We start from the raw sequence: 26,852 nt of genomic DNA on the forward strand, positions 1-26,852 counted from the left end.
GAAGAGGAAGTTGCCTGTGCGGTCCCAGCGGGTCCCTTGGCAGAGAGGTCTCAGCAGAAGGGCTCCAGCAGCAAGACACTGGCGTGGGCAGCAGTAGCGGTAGTGTGGCCCTGTGTGGGACATTTACCAAGCTCAGGCTCGCTCCGCTCAGCATCAGCCCCTTTGCAGCTGGGATATTCAGGATAATTCAAGAAGTGTGGCTGGTGAACCGGCGAGGACACAGGGGCAACAAGAAGTAAGTGACACTGGAAGCAACTAGAGCTGGGGATTATACTTAAGAACCCAGGAGGCAGGTGGTTGCAGGCAGTGGCATAACAAAGACCTACGCAGCCCCTGTGGGGCAGGGGGAACCTGGGCTGCAGTGGGCCGCTCAGCACAGTACTCAGGACTGAGAGCTCCGGATTAAATGCGGAATGTGTCCCCTCCATGTAAATTGCAGGGAGGTACCCTCAACTTTCGTTACGCTACTGGTTGCGGTAATCTCCGAGAGGCGCAGGAGCAGCTGGCACAAGGCCGGTGCTGCATGCTCCGTCGGATGTCCGCACCTGTAGGTGACCGTCCAACACGCCAGTGGCCCAGTGAAAAGAAACCCTCCCACTAATAGCTTTGCTGGGGCAAAGACTTGTGTCTGACTTTGCGTTTTGAAGTAACCATTGTGTAGTTACGTGGGGTGTGCAGTGTAATCTTTAAGTCCCTGACAGCGCATAAAGTGGAAAACCCGTGAAGGTACTCACCACATGTCGGCTATTATATTTACTCTGTCAATTTAGATACTCAGTATAGCGAGGTTGATAGGCCCACTATGAGCTCAGGAAGAACAGGAGGGGAGCCAATAACTGCTCGGCGTAGACAAAAGTGTTCCAATCGGTTGATATTTAAAAAAAATGAAACACACGCAAGCAGAGGCTACAACAAAACAAGAAGGGGGTACCTTTTATGGTTTACTCTTGTGAAACCGAATAAAGTTTATTTGATTGATTGATTGATTGACTGATTGATTGAACAAGAAGGGGATTTCCTTCAATTACAGTAGAGGTTCCAACTACCAGCCAAACAGTACAGAGGGAAATGGAGACGAAATGTGTTTTTTTTTAAAGAATCCAGTGACTGCTTTACTTGCATATCACAACGAGGCAAGTGGATTACAAGCCCGCTGCGTGCATTTTAACCTGGTTTTTCCGAAATAACACCCAAAACTCTGAAGATATCTTTAAAATCTGTTACCTCCGCAGAAATTAAAACTAAAAAAATCTGCCTTCCAGTGGGAGGACTGGGTGAAAAGGAGCTTCCAAGCCATGGAGAGAAGGCAAACTCAGGTGTTGAGCTCATTGAAGTCATAATGACTTAGGGATGTTGCAGTCTGAGCTGGATAAAGTTCCAGAGGGACTGGTTCTTAATTCCAATGGCCACTGGCGGCTAAATGTGTAATAGAGCCTAACACTGTCCTGACAAAGGGGTTAGACAAGTGATAGTTGAGGTGCACCAACCATTTAATTCCAACGATAACAGCTTTAAGCCTCAACTTTCAGGCTTGGACGGCAAGGATCCTATCCAGGGAACAAAACAGTAAATTACCAATGGGAGGAAGACTCTATTGGATGAGACCTTTCCACTCACAGGTGGAGCCACAGGCAAAGCCTGTGTTGATACAGGGAGAAGGAATACCTCTGGCTGCCCCCCTTATCACTGTAGTACTGGACCGCCACTCGCCTTGTTGGGGAGGAAACAACAATACGTGGGATATTTTGCTTAGTTCCCTTCAAACTGTCCTCAAAGCCTTAACATACCAGTCTAGTAAGTCAGACATCTAGGTGGACTTATTGAATACAATGGCTCTCTACATTACCACAAGCAATTCAAAAATCGGGGCATTAAATTCACTGGTCCAGAAGGCACAAGTTGACACACAATGTGTTCCTGCTTGTGTCTGCAGCCCAGTTTTAGATAAACTGGCATCGCTCCCAAGATTTGTAGACACTGTTTTGGACGACATTAAGCTGCAGTTAAAGACAACTCCAAGAACAGTGGACATTACCACGCCAACCAATTCTGACAATTGTGCTTCACAAAATAAAGTTATTTGCCAAAAAAACAACACAATTAGTAAATGTTACAGTGGAGCCGAGTGAAGTAATTTCGTAACAGCAGCGCGGTGGAGCCGAAAGGTCAATTCAATTCAGAATCTTTATTCGAATTTTTGCAAATTCATAAAAGCAATACAGACAATCCCAAAACAAATAACGTATTTACAATAGTTAAAAAAACAGCAGTATAAGAACAATTATAAATGTAATTCTCAGATTTACTAAGGGTTCTCCATTGTTTTACGAACATGGGTAATAACTCTTAGAAAAGTGCTAGTGCGGAATATCAACTCTTCATTATTTAGATTCAACAACATCAAATTTGATTCCTCCAAACAAAGTGGTCTGTGCTTTTTAAAATAAGGTGCTAAAAACCATTTAAAATATTTTTGATAAAATTTACAAAAAAAAAGAAATGTAAATCAGTTTGTGGGCTCGTATCATTGCATGGGCACAAGTTGTTTCCAGATTTTAAAAAGGTATAGCCTAGTGGAAAACATAATAAAAATCTCACAGTCCCTGCCCTGAGGCGAAAAAGCAAAGATCCTTCCCACTTTGTCATTGGAAGCGTGAGGTACAGAGGGGTTGATTGTGTATACAGATCTTTGCTCAAGTAAGCTTGGATTGTGGGTTTAATTGATTCCCTTACCAATCTTTCTTCTCTGTAAAGTGCATACAGTGCAGATTTTAAATCGTTTTTATCTTTGAGATTAATTTTACTAGGATCAAGAAAAAGGTGTCCTTTACCTACGCTACTTAATTTTTTAAACACTCCAGAGAGCCAAGTTATTAACATCCCTTTATCACAACAAAGGCAGTCTCTTATAATGTCCTGGGTTAGGCCAGCCATGTCATTTTTCCAAATAGCAAGCCAGAATATTGCCGGTCTGGAAGCAATAAAATCTGATATATAATACAAACTCAGTTCACAGTGGCAGATGTATTCCGAGGAGGAAATAGGTGCTCCGAGGATTTTTCTACAGAAGCGGTTTTCCTCTGTCTGAATACTCTGTATTTTTCCTAGACCCCAGATCTCTGCCCCATAAGTGGCTACTGGTACACATTGTGATTTATACATTTTTAAAATTGCTTTAGTAGCGTCTACTTTCCTCGGCCGTGGGAGGCTAAGAATAGAGTTAATGGATTTTGAGAACTTGCTCGTGGCGTGGGCTAAATGTCCACTCCACGAGCCGCTCGCAGCAAAAACCATTCCTAAATAGGGAAAGGTGTTGGTAGAATGAAGTTTATCTACACCCACTGAGATAAAACTTAATTGTCTCTTACCCGGACCACAAGACATAATAAAAGATTTTTTTAAATTTACTTTAAGATCCAGTTTTTCCATATATTGCACAAAGTCTTTTACCAGGCTGCGCAAGGCGTTCGGGGTTAAACCCATAAGCACCGCGTCATCTGCATAAAGCAGAGTCGGTAACAATCTCCCCCTTATTTTCGGGATATCTGGGGTTATCAATTTCAGGGATTTGTTTAGTCCATTTATATAAATAATGAATAACAGGGGTGCTAAAACGCACCCCTGCCTGACTCCTCTTTCTACTTTTATGGGGTCTGACAGTTCCCCCCCCATCCCAATCCTTACTTGTGCCCTTGTGTCAGTGTGCAAATACGCAAGAAAATAAACAAGTGATTCGTCCAAACCATATTCTAAAAGGATCGCCCACAATTTAGACCTATTTACCAGGTCAAATGCGGACGATAAATCCATAAAAGCTAGATAGATTGGTACAGACCGAGCAATAGTGTATTTACCAATTACTAGGTTTAAATTTAAACACTGCTCGGTTGTTCCAACCCCACTCCTAAACCCCATTTGGCAGGAGTCTAAAATCCCTGTTTCGTCTGCCCATTCATTAATTCTATTGTATAATACTCTTCCCAAGATTTTGAGAGTATTATCTAGGAGAGAAATGGGTCTGTAATTCATTGGGTCTGTTCTCTCTCCTTTTTTATATATAGGCACTATTATGCTTGTAGACCATGTGTCGGGTATGGGCACTAAAGGTAGGCTGTTAAACACATTTGTCAGAATGGGTGCCCAAAGTTCTGGTTTCCATTTAATAATGTCAATTGGGAGGCCATCCGGCCCTGGGGCTTTATTGCCGAGGCTTTGTTTAATACCGTCAATAACCTCACCCAGGCTAATCTCTAAGGGGCGTAAGTAACCTAATACAAAATTATTGTTAATATTTGGCGGTGTTGCATACACCTTAGAGAAATGGTTTTCCCATTGGTGACTGGAAATGGTACAACTTATTGCTGACATTTGTGTACCCATATTACGCAGATTTTTTACTGCGGCCCAGAAAATTGTGCCTTTTTTCCCAGAGGCTGAGTCTGATAACTCCTCCCAGCGTTCTGACAGAATAATTGCCTTTCGTTTCCCTATTTCCGCTTTGTAGTTCTTTCTTGCCTCCCTGACCTTAATTTGACATCTAGGTTTAGCATTCAATGCATTCCGTAGGGCCCTATTTGCGGCAGAGCAGTTGTTATCAAACCACTTAGGGTCCGTATTAATTTTACAATTAGGGACAGTTAAAATTGTTTTTATAACTAAGCACAGATTAGTAAAATCTGAGATCACCCTTTGGTGATTCCCATCGGCAGTTGTACATGAATCTATTAAATTTTGATGTTTGATAGTGAGTTGGTTAGTTATGCTACCACTGTCCACCTTCCTCCATTTCAGTCTTAAATTATTTGTAGCGGGGGTTATATCTCTGGCCCCCATAGAGGTTTTAAATACTGGCGACGGTCCTAATCTTATATTCGCAACCAGTGCATTGTGATCCCCGAATGCAGTCACAATAACCTTAGCCATCGTAAGACTGTCAATAAATTCGGGTGACATAAAAATTTAATCTATGGTTGAGGAGTAATCTCCACCTCTAAATGTGGGGACATAGTTATCATTTGGAGTTGGGCTTGCATCCATGATATTATTTAGCATATGTTCACGGATAAGCAAGTCCAATTCCTGCCCCCTTTTGTCTACTCGGGCATTACGAGTATTGGCCCCTAGTCTATCTGAATTAGAATTTTTTGCGTTAAAATCCCCAGCTAGAATAATCCTTTTACTTATAATATTTTCTAGGGGTTCAGTTAAAATGCTCAAAATTTTAGATAGTTCAGTAAAATTAATGTTTGGGATTGAATGAAAATCGTTATTGTAAAAATTAATAATATAGAAGGGGACCTTTCTTTTATACTCAATAATCTGGATATTAGGGCTCTTGGTTGGTATTACCCTGATAATCCCACCTGCAGTAACCCTGATGCCAGTTAACAATCCGCCCTTCGGTCTACCAAAATCGGGTTTAACCGCAATTACACTGTTACAGTGAAAGCCCTCAATGTGCAGGTTAGTAGTGGCCCATGTTTCCTGGAGCATAATTATGTCTATGTTAGAAAGAGTCTCTAACCAATTTAGGTCAGACAATCTTGGCTCCAGGCCGGCCACATTTCAACTAAGGATCGCTAGATCAGAATTTGACTTAGTTGGTTTATTAGGTATATTGGTACTGACATCTATGATGCTTTCGGCAGTTACAATTCTTTCTAGCGGGATTTCCCTTGCGGGTAGCGTGCTATCTATAGCATCATTGCTACTTATTGCTGGTATTATTATTTCCTGTCTGTCATTATTTATCAGATTGGTGTGCGTGACAACGTACAACACATCATCTTCTAAAATCCAAAAGATGGTCAGGAAAAGGTGGCGCATTCTGAACAGCTCCGGTGAGACCATTCCCCTTCCACTCTTTTCTTTTAAAAGAGGGAACAACTTGAGAGACTCTCTTGTGCATACACGACCTCGGCAAGAAGTATGTGAACCCCCGCAAACTCTATGGGGTCTGCCCCCGGTACGAGGACATCATCCCTGCGGGAATTGCTCAGTATGCCCACTGACCAGCAAAACACTTGAAGTGGACATTGGGACCTCGCGACCATGGCAATTGAAACACCACACTAATTGCAACAGTGAGAAAGTGATATACCAGATTACCTGCCCCTGTGGACTAAGGTATATCGGCATGACCGCAAGAAAAATCAAATTGCGCGTGCAGGAACATATGAGCACCATGAGACGCAGAAAACAGGCAACACGGCTCACCACTCACTTCCTTGACAAGAGACATAGTCCAGATGAACTGAGATGGTTGGTTCTAGAACAACCTTACATACCTAGTCACGTCACGGATGTTTCACTTTTCCTATTGAGGAAAGAACAGAAGTGGGTTTTCAAACTTCATAGTGACACAGAAGGATTGAATGATGACATTCCTTGGATGCAGCTGTGATTGCACAGATTGTTTTTCCGAACACAGAGTCCTTGTGCTAACAGCCTTTGGCATAAGGGTTACCTCCACTGAGCTCTAACACCCTCGCTGGGTAGGGTTCCCCTTCTCATGTTCTATATATATTGAATATATGTAGCCAGTGTCTATATCAGTTTAAGCCCCCGGTACTATCCGACTGGAAGTTGGCAAACGGCTAAATTAGCGCGCGACCTCTAAACATTGCCCTCTAGCAGTATAAATAAATAAACACACCTAGCTCTTCTTATGGCTCTTCTTTGGATAGAATACAACACACCATCTTACTGCCTTACGATTTGACTGGTGTGCATATGCGCGTGAGGTATGTCTCACGGTCGGCCTGTTAATGTGGCTGAGGCTTATCAGTGTTGGTCACGGTTGGCTGCCTGTGAGCCGATTCCCATTGGCCTACACATGAGCCAATCAAATTTTGAAACAAAGGAGTTTCCTTTCAGGTCCACTGCAGGCTTATCAGTGTAGGTCACGTTTGGCTGCCTGTGAGCCGATTCCCATTGGCCTACACATGAGCCAATCAAATTTTGAAACAAAGGAGTTTCCTTTCAGGTCCACTGTAGGCTTATTAGTGTAGGTCACGGTTGGCTGCCTGTGAGCCGATTCCCATTGGCCTACACATGAGCCAATCAAATTTTGAAACAAAGGAGTTTCCTTTCAGGTCCACTGCAGGCTTATTAGTGTAGGTCACGGTTGGCTGCCTGTGAGCCGATTCCCATTGGCCTACACATGAGCCAATCGAATTTTGAAACAAAGGAGTTTCCTTTCAGGTCCACTGCAGGCTTATCAGTGTAGGTCACGGTTGGCTGCCTGTGAGCCGATTCCCATTGGCCTACACATGAGCCAATCAAATTTTGAAACAAAGGAATTTCCTTTCAGGTCCACTGCAGGCTTATCAGTGTAGGTCACGGTTGGCTGCCTGTGAGCCGATTCCCATTGGCCTACACATGAGCCAATCAAATTTTGAAACAAAGGAGTTTCCTTTCAGGTCCACTGCAGTGTATTTAACATCGCGTGTGACCATCAGTCGTCGCCTCCCCCTCGGCTCAGTTTTCACTCCGAGGCAACGACGGAGAGGTTAGTGGTGGTGGTACAGTCAATAGCATTATTGCTTTGGTCTTTGGTCTTTGAGTACTAGGTGGAAAGCACAGGGGTAGGCGCCTCTATTCCCAGTGACTGCGGCTGGCTACCTGGGCCTTTGTACTTTATAGGTCTACAGGTTTGTGCAAGCAGTGCAGTCAGTGAGGCTTTGTGGTATACTTTCCTGATGCAAGAGGAAACCAGTCTGGCCATTGTGTCACCATGTGTGTCTCTGATTTATGTGTTTTGAATCCAGTTTTTCTTGTCTGTAGATTGTGTTTCTACTACCACTGGTTATAACTTTCTAAGTGTTCTGTTTATTTCCAGTGCGTGGCCTCCCTTTCTTCCTGAGCAGTGGCCAGGTGAGGTGAGGTTTTCTCTCCCCACAATAAGGGTGAGTGTCTTTCAAGTGTTCATAGCCATATTATAAAGACCATAGAAACGAGAGTTTGCAGTCTGTGCACTTCTTTTTGTTGACATAATTTGTCCATGTCTCTGTTTCTGTCTTTTGTATTGTGTCTATGCAGGAGAAGATACACTCTTTTCAGTTTGGAAAGCAGATGTAGATCCCACTTTCACATCACTTAAGTAAGTGTTGCAGTAGCACCATAGGTCCTGGCGAAAGCCCTTGAGGCTGAAACATGTTGACTGAATAACAACATTGGTGGGTAGCAATTCCTTACATGCTATCAGCATACTGTTTTTAACCTTACCACTTTGATGGTCAGCCCTAATAAAGTATTTCATGACATCATCGTAGGTATTTTTAGAATCACTTGGATTATTTTCCTTTTCTTCTTCTTTTTCTTTGAGCACTGCAACCTCAACCCCTCCCGCTCATATACTGTCATCTGTTGGTGAAATGTTCTGGGTCCATCACTAGGCAGTCCTATGGATTGTTTCCAAGGCAGACCCTAGAGGACACCATTTACCAACATATACCCAGATGACGAGATTCCACTTATGAGTGGGCTGATGGGTATCTTTTTCCTCTCCTTGTGCATCTTCTCTTGTTTTTGTTTTCTTGGTTGTTTCCAGATTAACTGTGTATTCTGGGCATGTAAAGAGGACACTATTAGGTCCCAATAGAGAGATTTTCTATTTTCTTTTCTCTCCCTCTGTATTTCTGAGACCTTCTGTACCTTCCGTGTGTTTTAGTGTCTAGTTGGGGGACTAGGTACCAGTAGGTCTATAATAATTTTTTTCCCCTCGGACCCCCCCTTAACCGTTTATCTCTCTGTTCTGTTGTGCAGCCTTGGCTGCGGGTCCTTCATCTTGAATTAAGGCACTGACCATTTGGTGCATCCCCTGGATTCTTCACATTCTGATTTGACGACACCATGGCGGACTTTGGCGGTCTTGGTTTCGACGATGAATTCCTTTCATCGATTTTATCTGAAAATCCTAGTATGCTAGACCAGATCCCCACTCCAGCTCCAGCTATTGTGGGAGACTGGGAAACGATATTAAACCTGAAAAAAAGTCACTCACGTACCATCATACACGGTCAAATTATGGCAGAATATTTACATGGCAAATGTTCACCCACAGGTCTCATAGTTACCAACGCGCCTAGGCTCTTCCTCACTGACAAGGTCTTTGTCAAAGACTGGTCCTTAATAGCCTGGCGCTGTACAAGAGACTGGCTGATTTTAATTATCACTACAGCCAAACGTATTGCAGATGCCATCTTGGTCGAGATTCAAATTCTAGAAGGGCAAATTAAGACCACCCTAACAACCAAAAGATTTGAGAAACAATTAGAAGACTCCAACAAAGCAAACAAGGAGTATAAAGATCCAATTTTTCTCACCAAGATAGAAAAGTTCAAGAAAGACCTGGCTAAGTTCTCACATGAGAAGGTGTATCCCTACACCAGTGATAATTACACTCCCACTGATACCAATAAACCCAAACACACTGCAGGCTCTTCATATGCCACATCATCTGAGACTGAGTCTTCTGGCTCTGAGAGTGGAGACAATAGCCAACCCAGAGGCAGAGGCCGTGGTAATCGACCGAATCGTCGATACAATAATCGTGGAAACATGTACCAGACGGGGTCATGGTGGCCACCAGCCCCGTGGGGTTATCCCCAGTTTCCCCCACCAATGTCTCATTACCCGATGCAGCCTCAGTATTTTGAAAACCAGGCTTTTTTAGGACAGGGCCGAGGTTGGAACAGAGGCAGGCGGAGAGGCCAAAACCAAGTTCAGTGGTCAGACAACCAGGACTCGACAACAACACACAACAAACAAGGGCAATGAGCGAGTCACAAGAGGATGAAGACTTGGTAGTGAACCTAAGTAGTCGAGTGATCACTCCTACTGAACAGGATGTTCTAAACAGAGGCCTAGGGTTTGTCCCGACCAACAGTGGGGAACCCTTTTTGATAAGAGGGGAGATCGAACGATTTTTCAGAACCATCAGGCTGCACTATTTCTTCAAAAACAAAGAAACAGATACCCCGACTGAAGATACAAACACAGGTCTTAAAGTTAGATCCACTTTCATGCCCCTGTTGCAACAAGTACCATCCAAAGTTGGCACTTTTGAGGCTGCAATACTACAAGACCTCAAATCTATGGACTTTTCCAAAGAGGGGAACTACCAGAATATATCAAAAAGAGACAGATCAGCCCTGGACACTCTCTCGAAAGACACGGGGATAGTGATTAAACCAGCGGACAAGGGGGGTGCCATAGTCATTCTCAACACTACTGACTACCGAGCTGAATGCCTGAGACAACTAGGCAATGCACAGTCCTACACCCTCCTTGCTGAAAATCCCACGCCAAGACTAACTAATGAGATCAAACATCTGGTAGAGGAAGCCAGCGCAGAAGGCTGGATTACTCCGAAAGAGGCAATCTTTTTAGTCACCAAGTGTCCCATCACTCCCTACTTTTACATCCTCCCAAAGATTCATAAGCCTGCGAGACCCCCTCCGGGCCGTCCGATCATTTCGGGCATTGGATCTTTGCTCGAACCTCTGTCCTCCTTTGTTGACATCTTTTTAAGTCCCATTGTTAAGACAATGCCGACCTACCTTCAGGACACCAAAGATGTCCTGCGCATTCTACCTGAGGTGACCTTCGACATTAATACTGACATTTTAGCTAGTTTTGATGTCGAATCTTTGTACACTTGTATTCCTCAAATGGATACACTACAAACTGTACAAGAACTTTTAGAGGCTTTCCCTTCTACCTTGACAACTCCCACTCACTTTGTCATGGAATTAGCTCGGATTGCTATGACCGAGAACTTTTTCGCCTTTGAGGATTCCCTGTATTTACAAACCTCGGGGACATCAATGGGCAGCAAATTTGCCCCCAGCCTGGCTAATTTGTATGTCCACCAGTTTGAGACCCACCACGTGTTGAGCACCAACAACCCTCATCATCATCAATTGATGATGTGGAAGCGGTACATCGACGACATTCTTGTCGTCTGGCGTGGCGATGTACCTTCCCTCTTGTTGTTTCAAGAGTGGCTGAATGGTCAGAATGCTTTTTTGAGGTTTACCCTTGAGCATAGTAGAACAGAGCTCCCCTTCTTGGATCTTGTCATCTTTCCAGAAGATGGCCATTTGGCGAGCTCCTTGTATCGGAAACCCATGGCTCGGAACTCCCTGCTGAGATTCGATAGCCATCACCCCCGGTCCCTCCGTGAGAACCTCCCCTTTGGACAGTTCTTGAGGGTCCGGAGGAATTGTTCAAACATTCCAGACTTCCGCCAAAAAGCGAAAGATCTCTCCATGAAGTTGAAAGTGAGACGCTATCCGAATAACCTTGTCCGGACTTCAATGAAACGCGCTGTGAATAACCATCGCGAAGCGCTGCTTGAGCCTCCAGTTGTCAAACCACCACTAGACAGATTGGTGTGCGTGACAACGTACAACACATCATCTTCTAAAATCCAAAAGATGATCAGGAAAAGGTGGCGCATTCTGAACAGCTCCAGTGAGACCATTCCCCTTCCACTCTTTTCTTTTAAAAGAGGGAACAACTTGAGAGACTCTCTTGTGCATACACGACCTCGGCAAGAAGTATGTGAACCCCCGCAAACTCTATGGGGTCTGCCCCCGGTACGAGGACATCATCCCTGCGGGAATTGCTCAGTATGCCCACTGACCAGCAAAACACTTGAAGTGGACATTGGGACCTCGCGACCATGGCAATTGAAACACCACACTAATTGCAACAGTGAGAAAGTGATATACCAGATTACCTGCCCCTGTGGACTAAGGTATATCGGCATGACCGCAAGAAAAATCAAATTGCGCGTGCAGGAACATATGAGCACCATGAGACGCAGAAAACAGGCAACACGGCTCACCACTCACTTCCTTGACAAGAGACATAGTCCAGATGAACTGAGATGGTTGGTTCTAGAACAACCTTACATACCTAGTCACGTCACGGATGTTTCACTTTTCCTATTGAGGAAAGAACAGAAGTGGGTTTTCAAACTTCATAGTGACACAGAAGGATTGAATGATGACATTCCTTGGATGCAGCTGTGATTGCGCAGATTGTTTTTCCGAACACAGAGTCCTTGTGCTAACAGCCTTTGGCATAAGGGTTACCTCCACTGAGCTCTAACACCCTCGCTGGGTAGGGTTCCCCTTCTCATGTTCTATATATATTGAATATATGTAGCCAGTGTCTATATCAGTTTAAGCCCCCGGTACTATCCGACTGGAAGTTGGCAAACGGCTAAATTAGCGCGCGACCTCTAAACATTGCCCTCTAGCAGTATAAATAAATAAACACACCTAGCTCTTCTTATGGCTCTTCTTTGGATAGAATACAACACACCATCTTACTACCTTACGATTTGACTGGTGTGCATATGCGCGTGAGGTATGTCTCACGGTCGGCCTGTTAATGTGGCTGAGGCTTATCAGTGTTGGTCACGGTTGGCTGCCTGTGAGCCGATTCCCATTGGCCTACACATGAGCCAATCAAATTTTGAAACAAAGGAGTTTCCTTTCAGGTCCACTGCAGGCTTATCAGTGTAGGTCACGTTTGGCTGCCTGTGAGCCGATTCCCATTGGCCTACACATGAGCCAATCAAATTTTGAAACAAAGGAGTTTCCTTTCAGGTCCACTGTAGGCTTATTAGTGTAGGTCACGGTTGGCTGCCTGTGAGCCGATTCCCATTGGCCTACACATGAGCCAATCAAATTTTGAAACAAAGGAATTTCCTTTCAGGTCCACTGCAGGCTTATCAGTGTAGGTCACGGTTGGCTGCCTGTGAGCCGATTCCCATTGGCCTACACATGAGCCAATCAAATTTTGAAACAAAGGAGTTTCCTTTCAGGTCCACTGCAGTGTATTTAACATCGCGTGTGACCATCAGTCGTCGCCTCCCCCTCGGCTCAGTTTTCACTCCGAGGCAACGACGGAGAGGTCAGTGGTGGTGGTACAGTCAATAGCATTATTGCTTTGGTCTTTGGTCTTTGAGTACTAGGTGGAAAGCACAGGAGTAGGCGCCTCTATTCCCAGTGACTGCGGCTGGCTACCTGGGCCTTTGTACTTTATAGGTCTACAGGTTTGTGCAAGCAGTGCAGTCAGTGAGGCTTTGTGGTATACTTTCCTGATGCAAGAGGAAACCAGTCTGGCCATTGTGTCACCATGTGTGTCTCTGATTTATGTGTTTTGAATCCAGTTTTTCTTGTCTGTAGATTGTGTTTCTACTACCACTGGTTATAACTTTCTAAGTGTTCTGTTTTTTCCAGTGCGTGGCCTCCCTTTCTTCCTGAGCAGTGGCCAGGTGAGGTGAGGTTTTCTCTCCCCACAATAAGGGTGAGTGTCTTTCAAGTGTTCATAGCCATATTATAAAGACCAAAGAAACGAGAGTTTGCAGTCTGTGCACTTCTTTTTGTTGACATAATTTGTCCATGTCTCTGTTTCTGTCTTTTGTATTGTGTCTATGCAGGAGAAGATACACTCTTTTCAGTTTGGAAAGCAGATGTAGATCCCACTTTCACATCACTTAAGTAAGTGTTGCAGTAGCACCATAGGTCCTGACGAAAGCCCTTGAGGCTGAAACATGTTGACCGAATAACAACATTGGTGGGTAGCAATTCCTTACATGCTATCAGCATACTGTTTTTAACCTTACCACTTTGATGGTCAGCCCTAATAAAGTATTTCATGACATCATCGTAGGTATTTTTAGAATCACTTGGATTATTTTCCTTTTCTTCTTCTTTTTCTTTGAGCACTGCAACCTCAACCCCTCCCGCTCATATACTGTCATCTGTTGGCGAAATGTTCTGGGTCCATCACTAGGCAGTCCTATGGATTGTTTCCAAGGCAGACCCTAGAGGACACCATTTACCAACATATACCCAGATGACGAGATTCCACTTATGAGTGGGCTGATGGGTATCTTTTTCCTCTCCTTGTGCATCTTCTCTTGTTTTTGTTTTCTTGGTTGTTTCCAGATTAACTGTGTATTCTGGGCATGTAAAGAGGACACTATTAGGTCCCAATAGAGAGATTTGCTATTTTCTTTTCTCTCCCTCTGTATTTCTGAGACCTTCTGTACCTTCCGTGTGTTTTAGTGTCTAGTTGGGGGACTAGGTACCAGTAGGTCTATAATAATTTTTTTCCCCTCGGACCCCCCCTTAACCGTTTATCTCTCTGTTCTGTCATTATTTATCCCCATGGGTGGGGGATTGGGAGTCTGATAGACATTGAGCTGCTGATTATTTCTACTGTTATACTTGCTATTACCACCCTGTTCCTTATATGGGGTGAAGGTTGGTGTCAGTCAGTCGACCATCTCTAAACAGCTATATCTATTATAGGTAGGAAGCCCCATGAAATTATCCGTGGGGCCAACGTCCCTTCCCATATTTCCTCCCCAGTTACCCAAGTTCCCTCCCCAACTTCCCCATTCTTCACCCCAATCTTGGTAGCCCGATCTGCTCCAATTCCTAACATTTCCTGGCCACACACGACTCCTGGGAGGATAGAAAGGATCGTCAAAATTAATTATAACACAGTCACCCTGGGTAGTTTTGCGCTCTTTACCTATCCAGGGTACTCTGCGGACTGTGAGAATCTTAGTAGGGTAGTCTGGCGGTAATGGTCGGTTGACATTAAGCCAATATTGTACTTTATTTTTTAGAGACCAGTTGGTTTCAGTGATGTGATCAGCTACCTCTGGGACCCCGGTCATGATTACTACCAATGAGCTTGCCTCTGGAGGGAGATGAACCGGAGGGAGATGAACCGTGCGTCTATGCTCTTTTTCTCCCTTCTTCTGGTCCTTATCCTTGTCCGGGGATGTTAACTTAACTTGGCTTCCTATTTGTTTAGTAGATTGGGGAAGTGCGGAATCATTTATTGGTTTCGCTGGGTTTTTATTTACTTGGGCTGTTGATGTCTTAGTTGTTATGGTGGTACTTAGCACTTGTGCTGTAGTCTTCTTGGGCCCAGGACCTACAGTATTGTTATTTCCAGTTTTAGTTTTAGTCCCACCTGTTAGAGAGGGCCCGGGGTTAGGTGTATTCGTGGCAGTCTTAGGGATGATTTTCGGAGAGGCATGCAGCCCAGCTAGTTGTTTTTCAATAGTTGAGAGTCTAGCTAGTTGTTTTTCAATAGTTGAGAGTCTAGTCTCTATAGGGGTAAAATAAGATCTAAAAAGTTCCCCAATTTTTACTAACAGGATGCTGGGTGCTTCACAACAGTTATGCGTGTCCCCCCCTACCACGAGGGTCTCAGTAATTCCTAATTCCAGGTTCTCAGTAGTTTCACCAGGGGTTAATCTGCTATTCCCATTTTTTGTTTGGTGATTTTTTACTTTACTAGACTTTTTCGTTGGTGCATTTTTCTCCTTAGCCAATGCATCTATAGCTTGTTTTTTTTGCTTTGGTATAGCACCCTCTCTCTTACCCCATGACTGTGTGTTCCCTACTTCGTCTGGCGTGTGATTAATAAGTAAATCAGGTGATTTTTCTAAAGCTAGACTTAGTTGGGAATCTGATAGGTGTTGGGATACAGACAGGTCAACTATATTTGGCAGACTAAATCTTTCTATCCTAACATCGTTCACGGTACCTAAGTCTGAATCCTGAGTTTGTACTGGGGTTCTTGCTAAAGCGAGGGGTCCCAAGGATGAGCGCCTAGCTATTTGTAGATATTGGGATACTCTACGTTCAAGGAGAATGATGCTCTGATCTATGGTTTCATTCACCCTTGTTATAAAGGTATCCAATGGCCCAATTATCTGACCTCCTCCCACCGCAGTTTTACTTCTGCTTCTCCTTGTGGACATGTTATCAGTTGGGGCCTTATAGATAGAATGAAACGTGCAAACAACAAGTCTTCAGAGCAAGTACTGAACAAATACCAGAGGACCAAGAGGGGGGTCCGGTCACAAGCGGTCTCTAACGAGCTCAAACGGGCCAGCCCTTGGCCCGGACTTGGCCCGGCGCAGTCCCGTGCACGCGTCCCGCGACGCGGGAACCCTGTCAGTGTTTAAATGCGCCTCCTGGCGCCAAAACGAGTGGTGGGCGTGGTCGCCCGCAGGGATCGCTGGGGGTTGTGGTCTCTCCTCTCGGCGGCCGTGCACCGATGGAAACGTGCAGCGGCGGCGGAGGAGACCAGCAGGGTGTCTCAAGCGGCAGCGTGTGTCCCCAGGCAGGCAGGTAGGGTTCAGGCAGAGGAAAAATGTTTTTTCAGCAAAAGGGCTCCCGCTCCTCTGCAGCCCTGTCAGTGTTTAAATGCGCCTCCTGGCGCCAAAACGAGTGGTCTCCCGAGGCAGGCAGGTAGGGTTCAGGCAGAGGGAAAATGTTTTTTCAGCAAAAGGGCCGAAAGGTCGTTAACTATTCGGTGCCACATGAGAACTGAAAGCTGTGGTGTCCCTCTGCTTTGTCCACCTCACAAAACTAGTATAGATCTGGGAGAACCAGTAACCCATATTACCCATACTTTATTAAGGTGCGACCCACTTGAAGACATTGCACAACCGACTAAAAGACAGCGTAAAAGGCTTAGGAAAGCACATTACAAAAATTCACATTTTGGGAAAGAGTGGATCGCATGCTAGTCAGTCTGGTCAAGTCTACCCAATTTTAAAAACAAGCATTGGAATAGCCAATAGGTCTCGCTTTTGGGACCTTATAAGTGTTTAGCGAGCGCTATTGCCATTTCTGTTACCTTATATATAATTAGTATTATATTATGTATAATTGAACACCTGTATTAAAAAAGAAATGACATAAAAAATGCTGCAACACATGTCTACCATGAAGACGAACCTTGTGGGATGTTTCCGGATTATGTGCACTTGTGTCAGTGCTGGGGCACCTTGAAATCAATCAGAGTACTTGTAGAGCGTGCTACTTACCCGTGAGGGTCTCAAGGCACTGAGGGAGAGGGAGGGGCAGTGCTGCTCCTGCTCGAAGAGCCAGGTCTTGAGGAGTCTTCTCAAGGCGAGTAGGTCTTGGGTCTGCCGTATGTGGGTAGGGAGGGTGTTCCAGGACTTGGTGGCGAGGTAGGAGAAGAATCTGCCGCCGGAGGTCGTTCGTTGGATGCGGGGGATAGCGGCGAGGGCGAGGCTGGCAGAGCTGAGCTGGCGGGTGGGGGTGTAGAAGCTGAGTCTGCTGTTAAGGTAGGCTGGGCCGGCGTTGTGGAGTGCTTTGTGTGCGTGAAAGCAAATGGCAGTGATGATATACTCAAGCTTTAAGTCCCTTGCATGGCAATAACAAAGAAGCTCCCATTAGGAGAAAATACCATGCGCTATCGAGAAACGGAAAAGGGCCTTGTGTGACATCGTGTCACTGCTGTTATATTATTTATATGAACTACTGATAGAGATATCAAAATACAAAAGATTGCTGTTTGGGCCTTTAAATTCACGATGGGTAAACCCGCATTACATGCCGCGCTGTCACTGAATTAGTAAATGTCTTTAGGGATCCATCCCAAACTGAATTTGTTTTAGCATCGACCACAAAGGGGTTCATTTTTGCACAAATATTTCGAGCATTAATGATCTAATAAAAACAAAGCTGCTCTTGTTATGTAGCTGTATATTCATTCATTCATCTTACCGGGAACATTCAATACAAGCATTGGAAATGCAATAGGCCTCGCGTTTGTTTGAGTTAGAGCTATTGGCATTGTAAATGGCAATGTGCTTTACCTGTGTAAAACACATTTTATGTGTGTGTATGCATGTGTTGTCTAGTGGAATTATGTGGGTGGATTGTAATTTTTAGTTGCGGAATTGTGTCGAGTGGATTTGTGTAGTGGAATTATGTGGCAGGCGTGCAGTGGAATTATGCGGATAGTACTTATGTGGTATTGAGTGCAGTGGAACTATGTGGAGTGAGATTGTAATTTTTAGTTGCGGAATGTTGTCGAGTGGATTTGTGTAGTGGAATTATGTGGCATGGCGTGCAGTGGAATTATGCAGATAGTAATTATGTGGTTTTGAGTGTACTGGAACTATGTGGAGTAAAATTGTGTGTTATGAGTGTAATTATGTGGAATGGTATTTTGTGTTGAATGATGGGATATTTACATTTATTTTAATACCTTTTCTTTCAAACACAAATACAGTGATGAACAGTAAAAACTGTACCTCAACAGAAAATGTTTCCTTCTGTGTTGTTAAACATGGGGCAGTAGTGTGAAAACACGAGCGGTAGCAAGTCTTAGGCTGACTAGAAAATGCCCTGTTTATTCCCTTATTCAAGATCAGTGTTTAATGCAGCATGGAAAACAATCAAAACAATGTATTGCTGCAGTCAACAATAAAGCCTGAGGAAAAAAGTCTGTTTTGGACTCGTCAATAAAAGTCACTCATAACCAATATCTTGACTGATTAAAGATAATGCTTGATGTCTTGTAGCAGGGTTTCTGTTCTCCCACAGAACTGTGCATAGAGGATTGGAACCTCGGCAAATTAGGGTGACCCAAAACTCACCTCAGTACCCAACAAACCCCTTACCGAGCTAGCTACAGTGTCTCATTGGTCATAACAAACTCCCAATGTTTAGACAAACCAGAACATGAACTTACAGTACCTCAGGATACGTGGAACACATGAGCACTCTTTCGTTATACAATCATTTCAAACCAGAACATGGAGTAAAGAAGAACACATGAGCATTTGAAATGCTTATTTACTAATGCCGTCTTCTCAGGCGCAGTATCTTAGATAATACAAGTAAACATATTATCAGAAGCAAAGTTACCAGCATAGTTACTAGTCCATAAAAAGCGAATGGTGACAGCATGTTAATATGCTGTAAATGAATAAGGGTTAACAACACTTATTTCTCACCCTCCCTAACACACATATTATATTATTAGCTAAGAAGGTCTCTTTGGGTTGAATTAGGGCGGGCCCATACCTCAGTGTCCTAGAATGAAGGGATCACATCAGCATACACCAGCTCTCTCTGCATGCGAACAGCATCAAGTGTGTTTGTGTGCTTCAAGCAAAGCAATATAAAAACCGCCTCAAGCCCAAAGTTGGCAGAAGCTGCACTTATGTTATGTCTATGAAGGCGCGAAGATCAGACCTCATAACAATTCTGTATTGTGTTGTTCCTGAAGCTTCAGCACTCTCTGTACAGACATAGTTTATTAAGCAAAGCTGATATCAGAGTAATAACATATTATTCTCAATTAAACCACAACGAACTACTAGGTTGAAAGCTAAATCAACAATTAAGTGTCGTGTGCAGAAGCAGCAAAAGGAAAAATGGCGTTTAAACATTTAATGAGCCTATGCTAACTTAACACATTATAAAGATATACAGTAGCTATGACAGTCTTTGAAACTCCACCAATACACATAATCAGACATTAAAATGAGCGAGAAGGTTGCACAACCACAACATGTAGATGTCCCTGTGAAGGTCACTCAATTAAACAGCAATATTCCCACAGTCAGCAAACATGGTTTTAGTGATATCATCAAAAATGTTAATAGTGATGTAATATCACCATTAAGATCATCTGTGACCATGTGGGAGGCCTTGATCAGTGCTCTGGGCCCAGGGTCACCGCTCAGTAGATCTCTCAGAAGTGACCGACTCCACGCGTTTTCTTGGGCAAGAGATCCGGGTAACAAGTCTCCTGCTGGGTGCTGTACATGATTCGGAAGGTTGCTCACTGATAGAGGACTAGACTTTGATGTATGGTAGGGATACACGCAAAACGACGACCAGCTCCAGGAATCGGCCAAGACAACGACTAGTAGCAGCTGATCAAACCATGTAGAGAGCGATTACCAGCTTTTCCTGTGTAAATGTATGTCGTTTATCATGGCTAGCCTAACTAGTACCAAATGTATGTGTGAGTAGATCTTAATTAAATGATGGGAGGAGCACACCCATGTTGGGAGGAGTCCTGTATTTATTTAGACCCTACAGTTATCAGCAGGGTTTACTAGTAGTCAGAACTGATATCCTTCCTTTTCCTACCTGTTTCCTCTACTGCTCTCCTATCTCTCATTCTCCCTCCCTCCAGAAACCAATGGAAAGCCAAGTGTATGCATCTTGTGTGAAATCACCTATACTTCGATGGAGCAGGAAGGCTGGAGTACACCTTGGTTTGACTAAGACACTTCCTGAGAATGAAGAATTGTGCACAGAGGCATGATCAGAGTTGCACACCCACACAAAGAGATGGGCTGCATGTCAATTTCCTGCATTATGTACTGCATGAACAAAGGAACCAAATTCCTTTAAAGAGTAGTCTGTGTTTTTTTTGTCCTTTCACCATTTTCGTGTTCTCAATTATCACAGCTGGAGAGTGCCACATCACTGTTTCCCTTGACATGATGCTGAATTAGCATGGAGGTCCATGAGCCGTGTCACTATTCACCATGCCTTGGAGTCAGTAGTAGTCATATGCATCCCCTAATGTGATGTCATTAAGGTCAAAGGATGTGTGATGTCACTTCCACTACACCTGCCATTTTGGTGTATTGATGTCTATTATTCTGCCCATAGACGAATCTGTGACCAGCAACAGGTCAGTTGCATAACTCGCAAAAGGTGCCAATGCCTTCTAGTCAAATCATTGCAATCAAAGCTATTGATCAACAGAATGGACTGCAGGGATTCGAACATTTACCCCTTCTGAAGAAGTCTTTCATTATGATCCCTAAACCAACATTCGCAGGCACTCAGGGGTCATGTATGTGGCCAAATGAATCAGTCTATCTTGGCAAGTAATAAAGCTGTGGAAAATGCTGCAAAGTGACTTCTGCACTTAAGGGAGTACCACGTCATGTGTCCATTCAGAACAACCATCTTGTCATGAAGCTCCCGACATTGATGCTAAAGTGTCCCAGAAACGGAGACCATAAACAAGCAGCTGTGCATCACCTACAGTGACCATTTGTCGTGAGCTCGGTCTGGTACATGGACGTAATAACTGTTTGATACCTTGCGCCGAGACACAAGCAAAAAGAAAATCACATATATAAATATTGCCTGAAGTCCACAGCACTACCGCTGCATATGCCAATCAGTCACAATTAGAGAATCCGAATCAAGTTAATGGACATCTCGTATCTTGGTCGGTGCGTCTGCGGGGTATGAAGAACGTGTATATTGTATTCAACTTGAAAATGCCTCCCTGACCAAGCCCACACAGGGAACGGGGGCAGCAATAATGGAGCCAGCAACGGGAGGGGCTGCATAGCAGATCTGCTACGGCCACAGGAGAGGGCAAGGTATGCTAATGGCAGAAGGGATGAACAACATAAGAGGAGCTACGGGCAGTCTCATGGCGGAGCAAAAAGCGGGGGCGGTAATTAGACGAACGGACACGTAGCACAAGAGGAGGGAGGAAAGGTGCAGAGCGGCATGCACAAAAAGTGGGCAGGCGCACAGTAGTGTTTGTGAAAAGTGACTTCACGATAAACAGTTGCGCTTGTGAAAAGCGCTCATAAATAAATTCCAAAATAGTCCCAAACTCTGCCAAAGTAGTACAACACCATTGTATACTTGGTCAAGGTGCTGTGGGACAGCACCGCTATTCTTCTGATGCTCACACACAACACAAGCAAGGGTGCAAATGTTTCACCTGGGAGTGAAGGCGGTGTACTCGGTTGCCCAGCAACACGCCGTCAGAGGCTGGAGGTGATCGGGTATGCCGCCGCATGTTTCCAAGCTGCTCTCCGCTTGCTCACACTGTCTTGTGGCAAATCTATATACACACTTCTCTCTGCTTATAGAGAGAGCAACTAACAGAACAAGGCCGGGAGTGGTGCGTGCGTGCTCGCTAGGTCTTCACTTTTCCAGCACTGCACTTGTTCTTGTGGCATGCCGCTGCTCGATCCTGCAAGGTGGATGACGCCACAAGCACGAGTGCAGTGCTTGAAAAGTGAAGACCGATGGCTAAAAGCCCTCCTAGGGCAGCGCATGCGCACTGCCTAGGCGAGACCTAAAAAATAACCGCTAACAGAAAAGAATCAGTTAACACGCTGGGAGAGGAGCTTGACCGAATTCAGGTGGCAGATACTCACATTGATCAAAAAGGACACCAGTCGAATAAATAGTGACATGATAAGCAAACCTTTATTACAATTAGATCCAACCTTACTACTGGAAGTTTCCCCACTACTGGAAAATAAGAGTCTTAAAGCAGCAAAGTTAGAGCAGAAGCAAGAACTAGGAGGAAAGAAAAGGCTCACAAGAGGTGAAGCTGCTTCTCAAAAATAAACCAGGCTTCGACAGCTGTCCTTCAGGTAGAAAAGGATTAGAAATCTTGGGACAAATGTTCTGCAACTGGGGTGCATGTCAGAGGTGCTAGAAGGTGATCTGTACTAGTCAGTACACTCTATTAGAAGGCACAGAGTGACAAAGCTACTTCAAAGGTATACAGTAGTAATCAGTACACCACAATGGATGCTGCAGGGAAGGAAAGCTACTAGAGGTATACAGTACTAGTCAGGATACTGCGTTAGATGGTACAGAGTGAGAGAGTTATTAGAAGGTATACAGTACTAGTCAGTACACTGTATTACATGGTACAGAGTTATTAGAAGGTATACAGTACTAGTCAGTACACTGCATTGGATGGCACAGAGTAAGATAGCTACTAGTAGGTATACTGTACTAGTCAGAACACTGAATTAGATGGTGAAGAGTCACAGAGCTACTCCAAAGGCATACAGTAGAAGCCAGTAATCCGCATTAGATCGCAAACTACTCCAAGGTATACAGTACTACTCAGTACACTGCATTAGACGCTACAGAGTGAGAGAGCCACTCCAAGGAGTACAGTACTAGTCAGTACACTGCATTTAGTGGTACAGAGCTACAGAGCTACTCCAAGCTTTAATGTAATAGCCAGTACAGTGCATTAGATTGTACAGATAACAGAATTGATCCAAGACATACTGTACTAGTTAGTACTCTATATTAGATGATACAGAGCAAGAGAACTACTTGAAGGTATACAGTACTAGTAACTACACTGCATTTGATGGTACAGAATGACAGATCTACTCCAATGAATACAGTACCAGTCATATACTACACTGCATTGTAGATGGATGCACTACATCAGTGTAGAAATATGCGCTAGGTTAGTGTAGGTGCATGCGCTAGGCCAGCGTAGGTGCATGCGCTAGGTCAGTGTAGGTTCATACACTACGTCACTATAGGTGCATACGTTAGATCAGAGTAGAAGTATGCGCTAGGTCAGTGTAGGTGCATGGGGTAGCTCAGGGTAAGTGCACGAACTACGACAGTGTAGGTACATGAGCTAGGTCAGTGTCGGTGCATGTGCTAGGTCAGTGTAGGTGCATGTGCTAGGTCAGTGTAGGTGCATGTGCTAGATCAGTGTAGGTGCATGTGCTAGGTCAGTGTAGGTGCATGTGCTAGGTCAGTGTAGGTGCATGTGCTAGGTCAGTGTAGGTGCATGCCCTAGGTCAGTATGTGCTGGGTCATTGCAGAAGCATGTGTTTGGTCACTGTTGGAGCTAGAACTCTGGAACACAGAATGTGTTATGCAATACATGCCAAATTCGGAGGTGCAATTCCATGCCATCCCATATTATACTATGATCCTATCCCATATCACATCACACCATCCAATTATAACATTCCATACCATGCCGCCTTAAGATACCATTCCATAAAACTCCAATCCACACCATCCAATCGCATCTAATCCCTTCCTACCCCATACCATACTACCATAACATTCCATGCCATTCCTTTCCATAGCACACCACACCAATCCACACCACACCATCCCATCATACCATATTTCACCATGATACCAACCCATAGCACAACACACCATCCCATCCAATCATAACGTTCCAAACCATACAATACCATACGATACACAATCTCATCCCTTCCTATCCCATACCATACGAACTTAACATTTCATACCATACCACACAAAACCATACCATACCACATCATTTTCATGAACCATAACATACAGAGCTAATCGTCACAATGATATTTACCTTTATAACTCTTCACCACCATCTCTGGGCTCTGAATCTTCACATTATTACACCTGTAATAAATAACACACACATCATCTTTGTATTAAAGAGCAATGACAGCTACAGGAACAAAGGATGAACATCACATAAGACCTGTATTTGAAATAAGATTCAGTATTAAAAGCAGCGCCTGCGGACTAGAGCTCAGTGTGAGTTACTGTTCATACACAACAGTCAAAGCTCTAACGATATCCAAAAGTGCCTTTAACCCCTTGCATGCTCATGACGGAACGGTTCCGTCATCAGCGTCGGTGCTCCGGTGCTGATGACGGAACATTTCCGTCATGAGTCAATTTGATTTATGACCCTTCAGCACTGCAGCGAAATTCGCGCAGCACTGAAGGGGTTAAGATCTTATGACAGGATGTGGGTGTTCTATGGCAGATAGCTCAGTGAGACGAGCGTGCTTCATGTGAGTCCACGGAGTGTCTCCGATTGGGTCGTCTATGAGCGGTGGTCAGCTCAGTGAGGGGGGGGCTGACTAACAGGTTACATCTGCTTCTGGTGGAGTCTTGTGTATATAAAGTACGCACGGCCGGAGATTGGCCCCAATAATGCACGCATGGCTGGAGGGGATACGTGTGCTCCTAAAACACTACAAATTCAGATGCCACATTAGTTAGGAATATATAGCCAATCATGTCATGAACAAGTGGTCCGTGACTGCTTTAGAGAAGAGTAATTTATAATTTATCATGTGTGTGTTGCTTAATTAAGTCAAACACTAGTAAGACATATCAACAATGAACACAACAACATCTAAGATAGCATTTTCAGAACGTACAGTGAATGTAAAACACGAAAGCGTCAAAGAATTGTTTAAGTCCAGTATATTTAATTTTATATACTTGAAACAGATCAAAAGTTAATTTAGACAAAAGGAAGGTACAAAGCTTGCTCAGAGGATGGGAGAAGAATGGGTGTGCTCGTGATGGGTAGGAAAAGGTGAATAGTCACTAATATTCAGAGTTTATACATTTCTAATGCTTAGGCAATGGACTGGTAAAGAGACCAGTACAGAAAGGCCTGTCCCCCAAAAATTATTTATAAAAATGTTTACAATTTTTTGTAAATGCATAAATGCAACATCAAGCGAAGGGGATGGGATGAGATACAGGCCGTTGATGGGTGGGGTGCGTCGACGTTTCGACTCGGCTTGTGCATAGAGGGTGACTTATACCTCCTCTGCGAGACTTCTTCAGGATGAAAGGGGGGGCAACCTAGGGGTGAAAGATCAACTGAGCGTTGATTGGCGCCTATTACCCAATCCGGGAGAGAACTGAGTGACGGTATTAGGTCAGTAGACCTAATCCTACTAAAACTAGTATTGGTTGACTGATCGTGGCTATCCCGTCAGGCTCCTCAAGAAGGCACGTAAGAGGGCCTGGTTTAGCCACATGGAGTATCTTCTGGAACCATAAAACAACAATTCCCAGACAAAGGATCGATTAACTTGTGTACACCAAGAGCAATGACATTCGGAAAACTGTTAACAAACATTGCCACCTGGTTGCTGACGATCTGGGTACACCAAACCCCACCATGCATGCCTTTATAAAAGGGAAAAGTATCAGGGACTTTTTGGTGAAATCTTTACTTCCACCTAAACCCAACAGTGTCCAGTTACCACTATGGAACATCACCCCCATCAAGGGTCGTTTTAAGTGTCTACACGTACACAATGAGGGATCACACCAATTGTAACTCCTCATGGGTCATATATGCCATCTCATGCCCCAGTAACTTTTTATATATCGGGCAAACAACGCAGAAAGTCAAAACCTGTGTCTTACAACACTGTAGTAGAATACGGTGTGGGGTACAAGGTGCCCCACTAGTAGAACACTTTATCACCTTTGGGCACTCGGCCGAAAACCTAAAAGGGTGGGTGATCGAAAAAGTCCAAAGGAACCCAAGGGGTGGGAATTTCTCCAACACCCTGAACTATTGTGAGTGTAAATGGATTTACACATTTGACACAGCACTTAGGGGATTGAAAAAATCCGAGGAGATAGCCAGACAGGCGGCTACTTTGAGTATTGGCTAAACACCCCCATCCAGAACCTTGGTCCTTAGACCTGCACATTCTGACACTGCATATATAGCTAGTAGGACGTATCTTGGCAGGCTATATTGCTACCCAGCACCGACTCTATAGTTTGTAAATAGGCAGAATACATTAGATTCCTTATCACTCTATGTATATACACCGCTTGTAAATATGATTAGTAATATGTATGCACTCCATGTATATACACCGCTTGTGAATATGAATTGTAATATATGTATACACCTCCCATCTATGGCATCATGTACATACACCTAATTGTTGTCGCTCCGTACCTTCACATGTGACCTTTATACATGCATAAATATGTATCCCCATGGTTTGTTGAACTACTATGTTTTCTTCTCTTGCATATAAACCCCTTAAGCTTCTCCTATGTTATATGTACAGCTCCCTACGCAAATCGGTATCCTCACATGAATAATTACCACAATTGTGAATACCACATTAGTTTTCTCCCACACTGCGTACTCCCATTACGTATTAGTACACTGCATATAATGGCACCCTATCGCTCTCACTGCACTGTAGGGAGTTAGTACACATACGTGTTATGTAATTCCTACACATATCTCCGATTAGACATGCTTGGATGCACATGTTATTCTCCAATTGAGATTGGAACCCAGTTTCTTGTCGGTACCTTCTCATTTAAGAGTTATCACTGTATATAATTGCACCTTTTAAAATTGCCGGCATGGCTTTAAGGATATTACAGTATTGCACTCTCTGGCATCCACCCTGGTGGGCCTTT

The 26,852-nt window shown here is 44.1% G+C and overlaps 1 protein-coding gene across 1 annotated transcript in view; it reads right to left on the reverse strand.

The window, feature by feature from the left end:
* Positions 1-26,852, reverse strand: part of LOC144754155 (E3 ubiquitin-protein ligase TRIM39-like) — a 96,837-nt gene that overhangs the window by 19,523 nt on the left and 50,462 nt on the right. The window contains exon 5 of the mRNA XM_078641737.1: positions 23,989-24,041. Within this exon, the coding sequence (XP_078497863.1) occupies positions 23,989-24,041 (53 nt within the window). The remainder of the gene's footprint in view (positions 1-23,988; positions 24,042-26,852) is intronic.

This window comes from Lissotriton helveticus, chromosome 5_1, assembly GCF_964261635.1.
Source record: "Lissotriton helveticus chromosome 5_1, aLisHel1.1, whole genome shotgun sequence".
NCBI classification, from domain to species: Eukaryota; Metazoa; Chordata; class Amphibia; order Caudata; family Salamandridae; genus Lissotriton; species Lissotriton helveticus.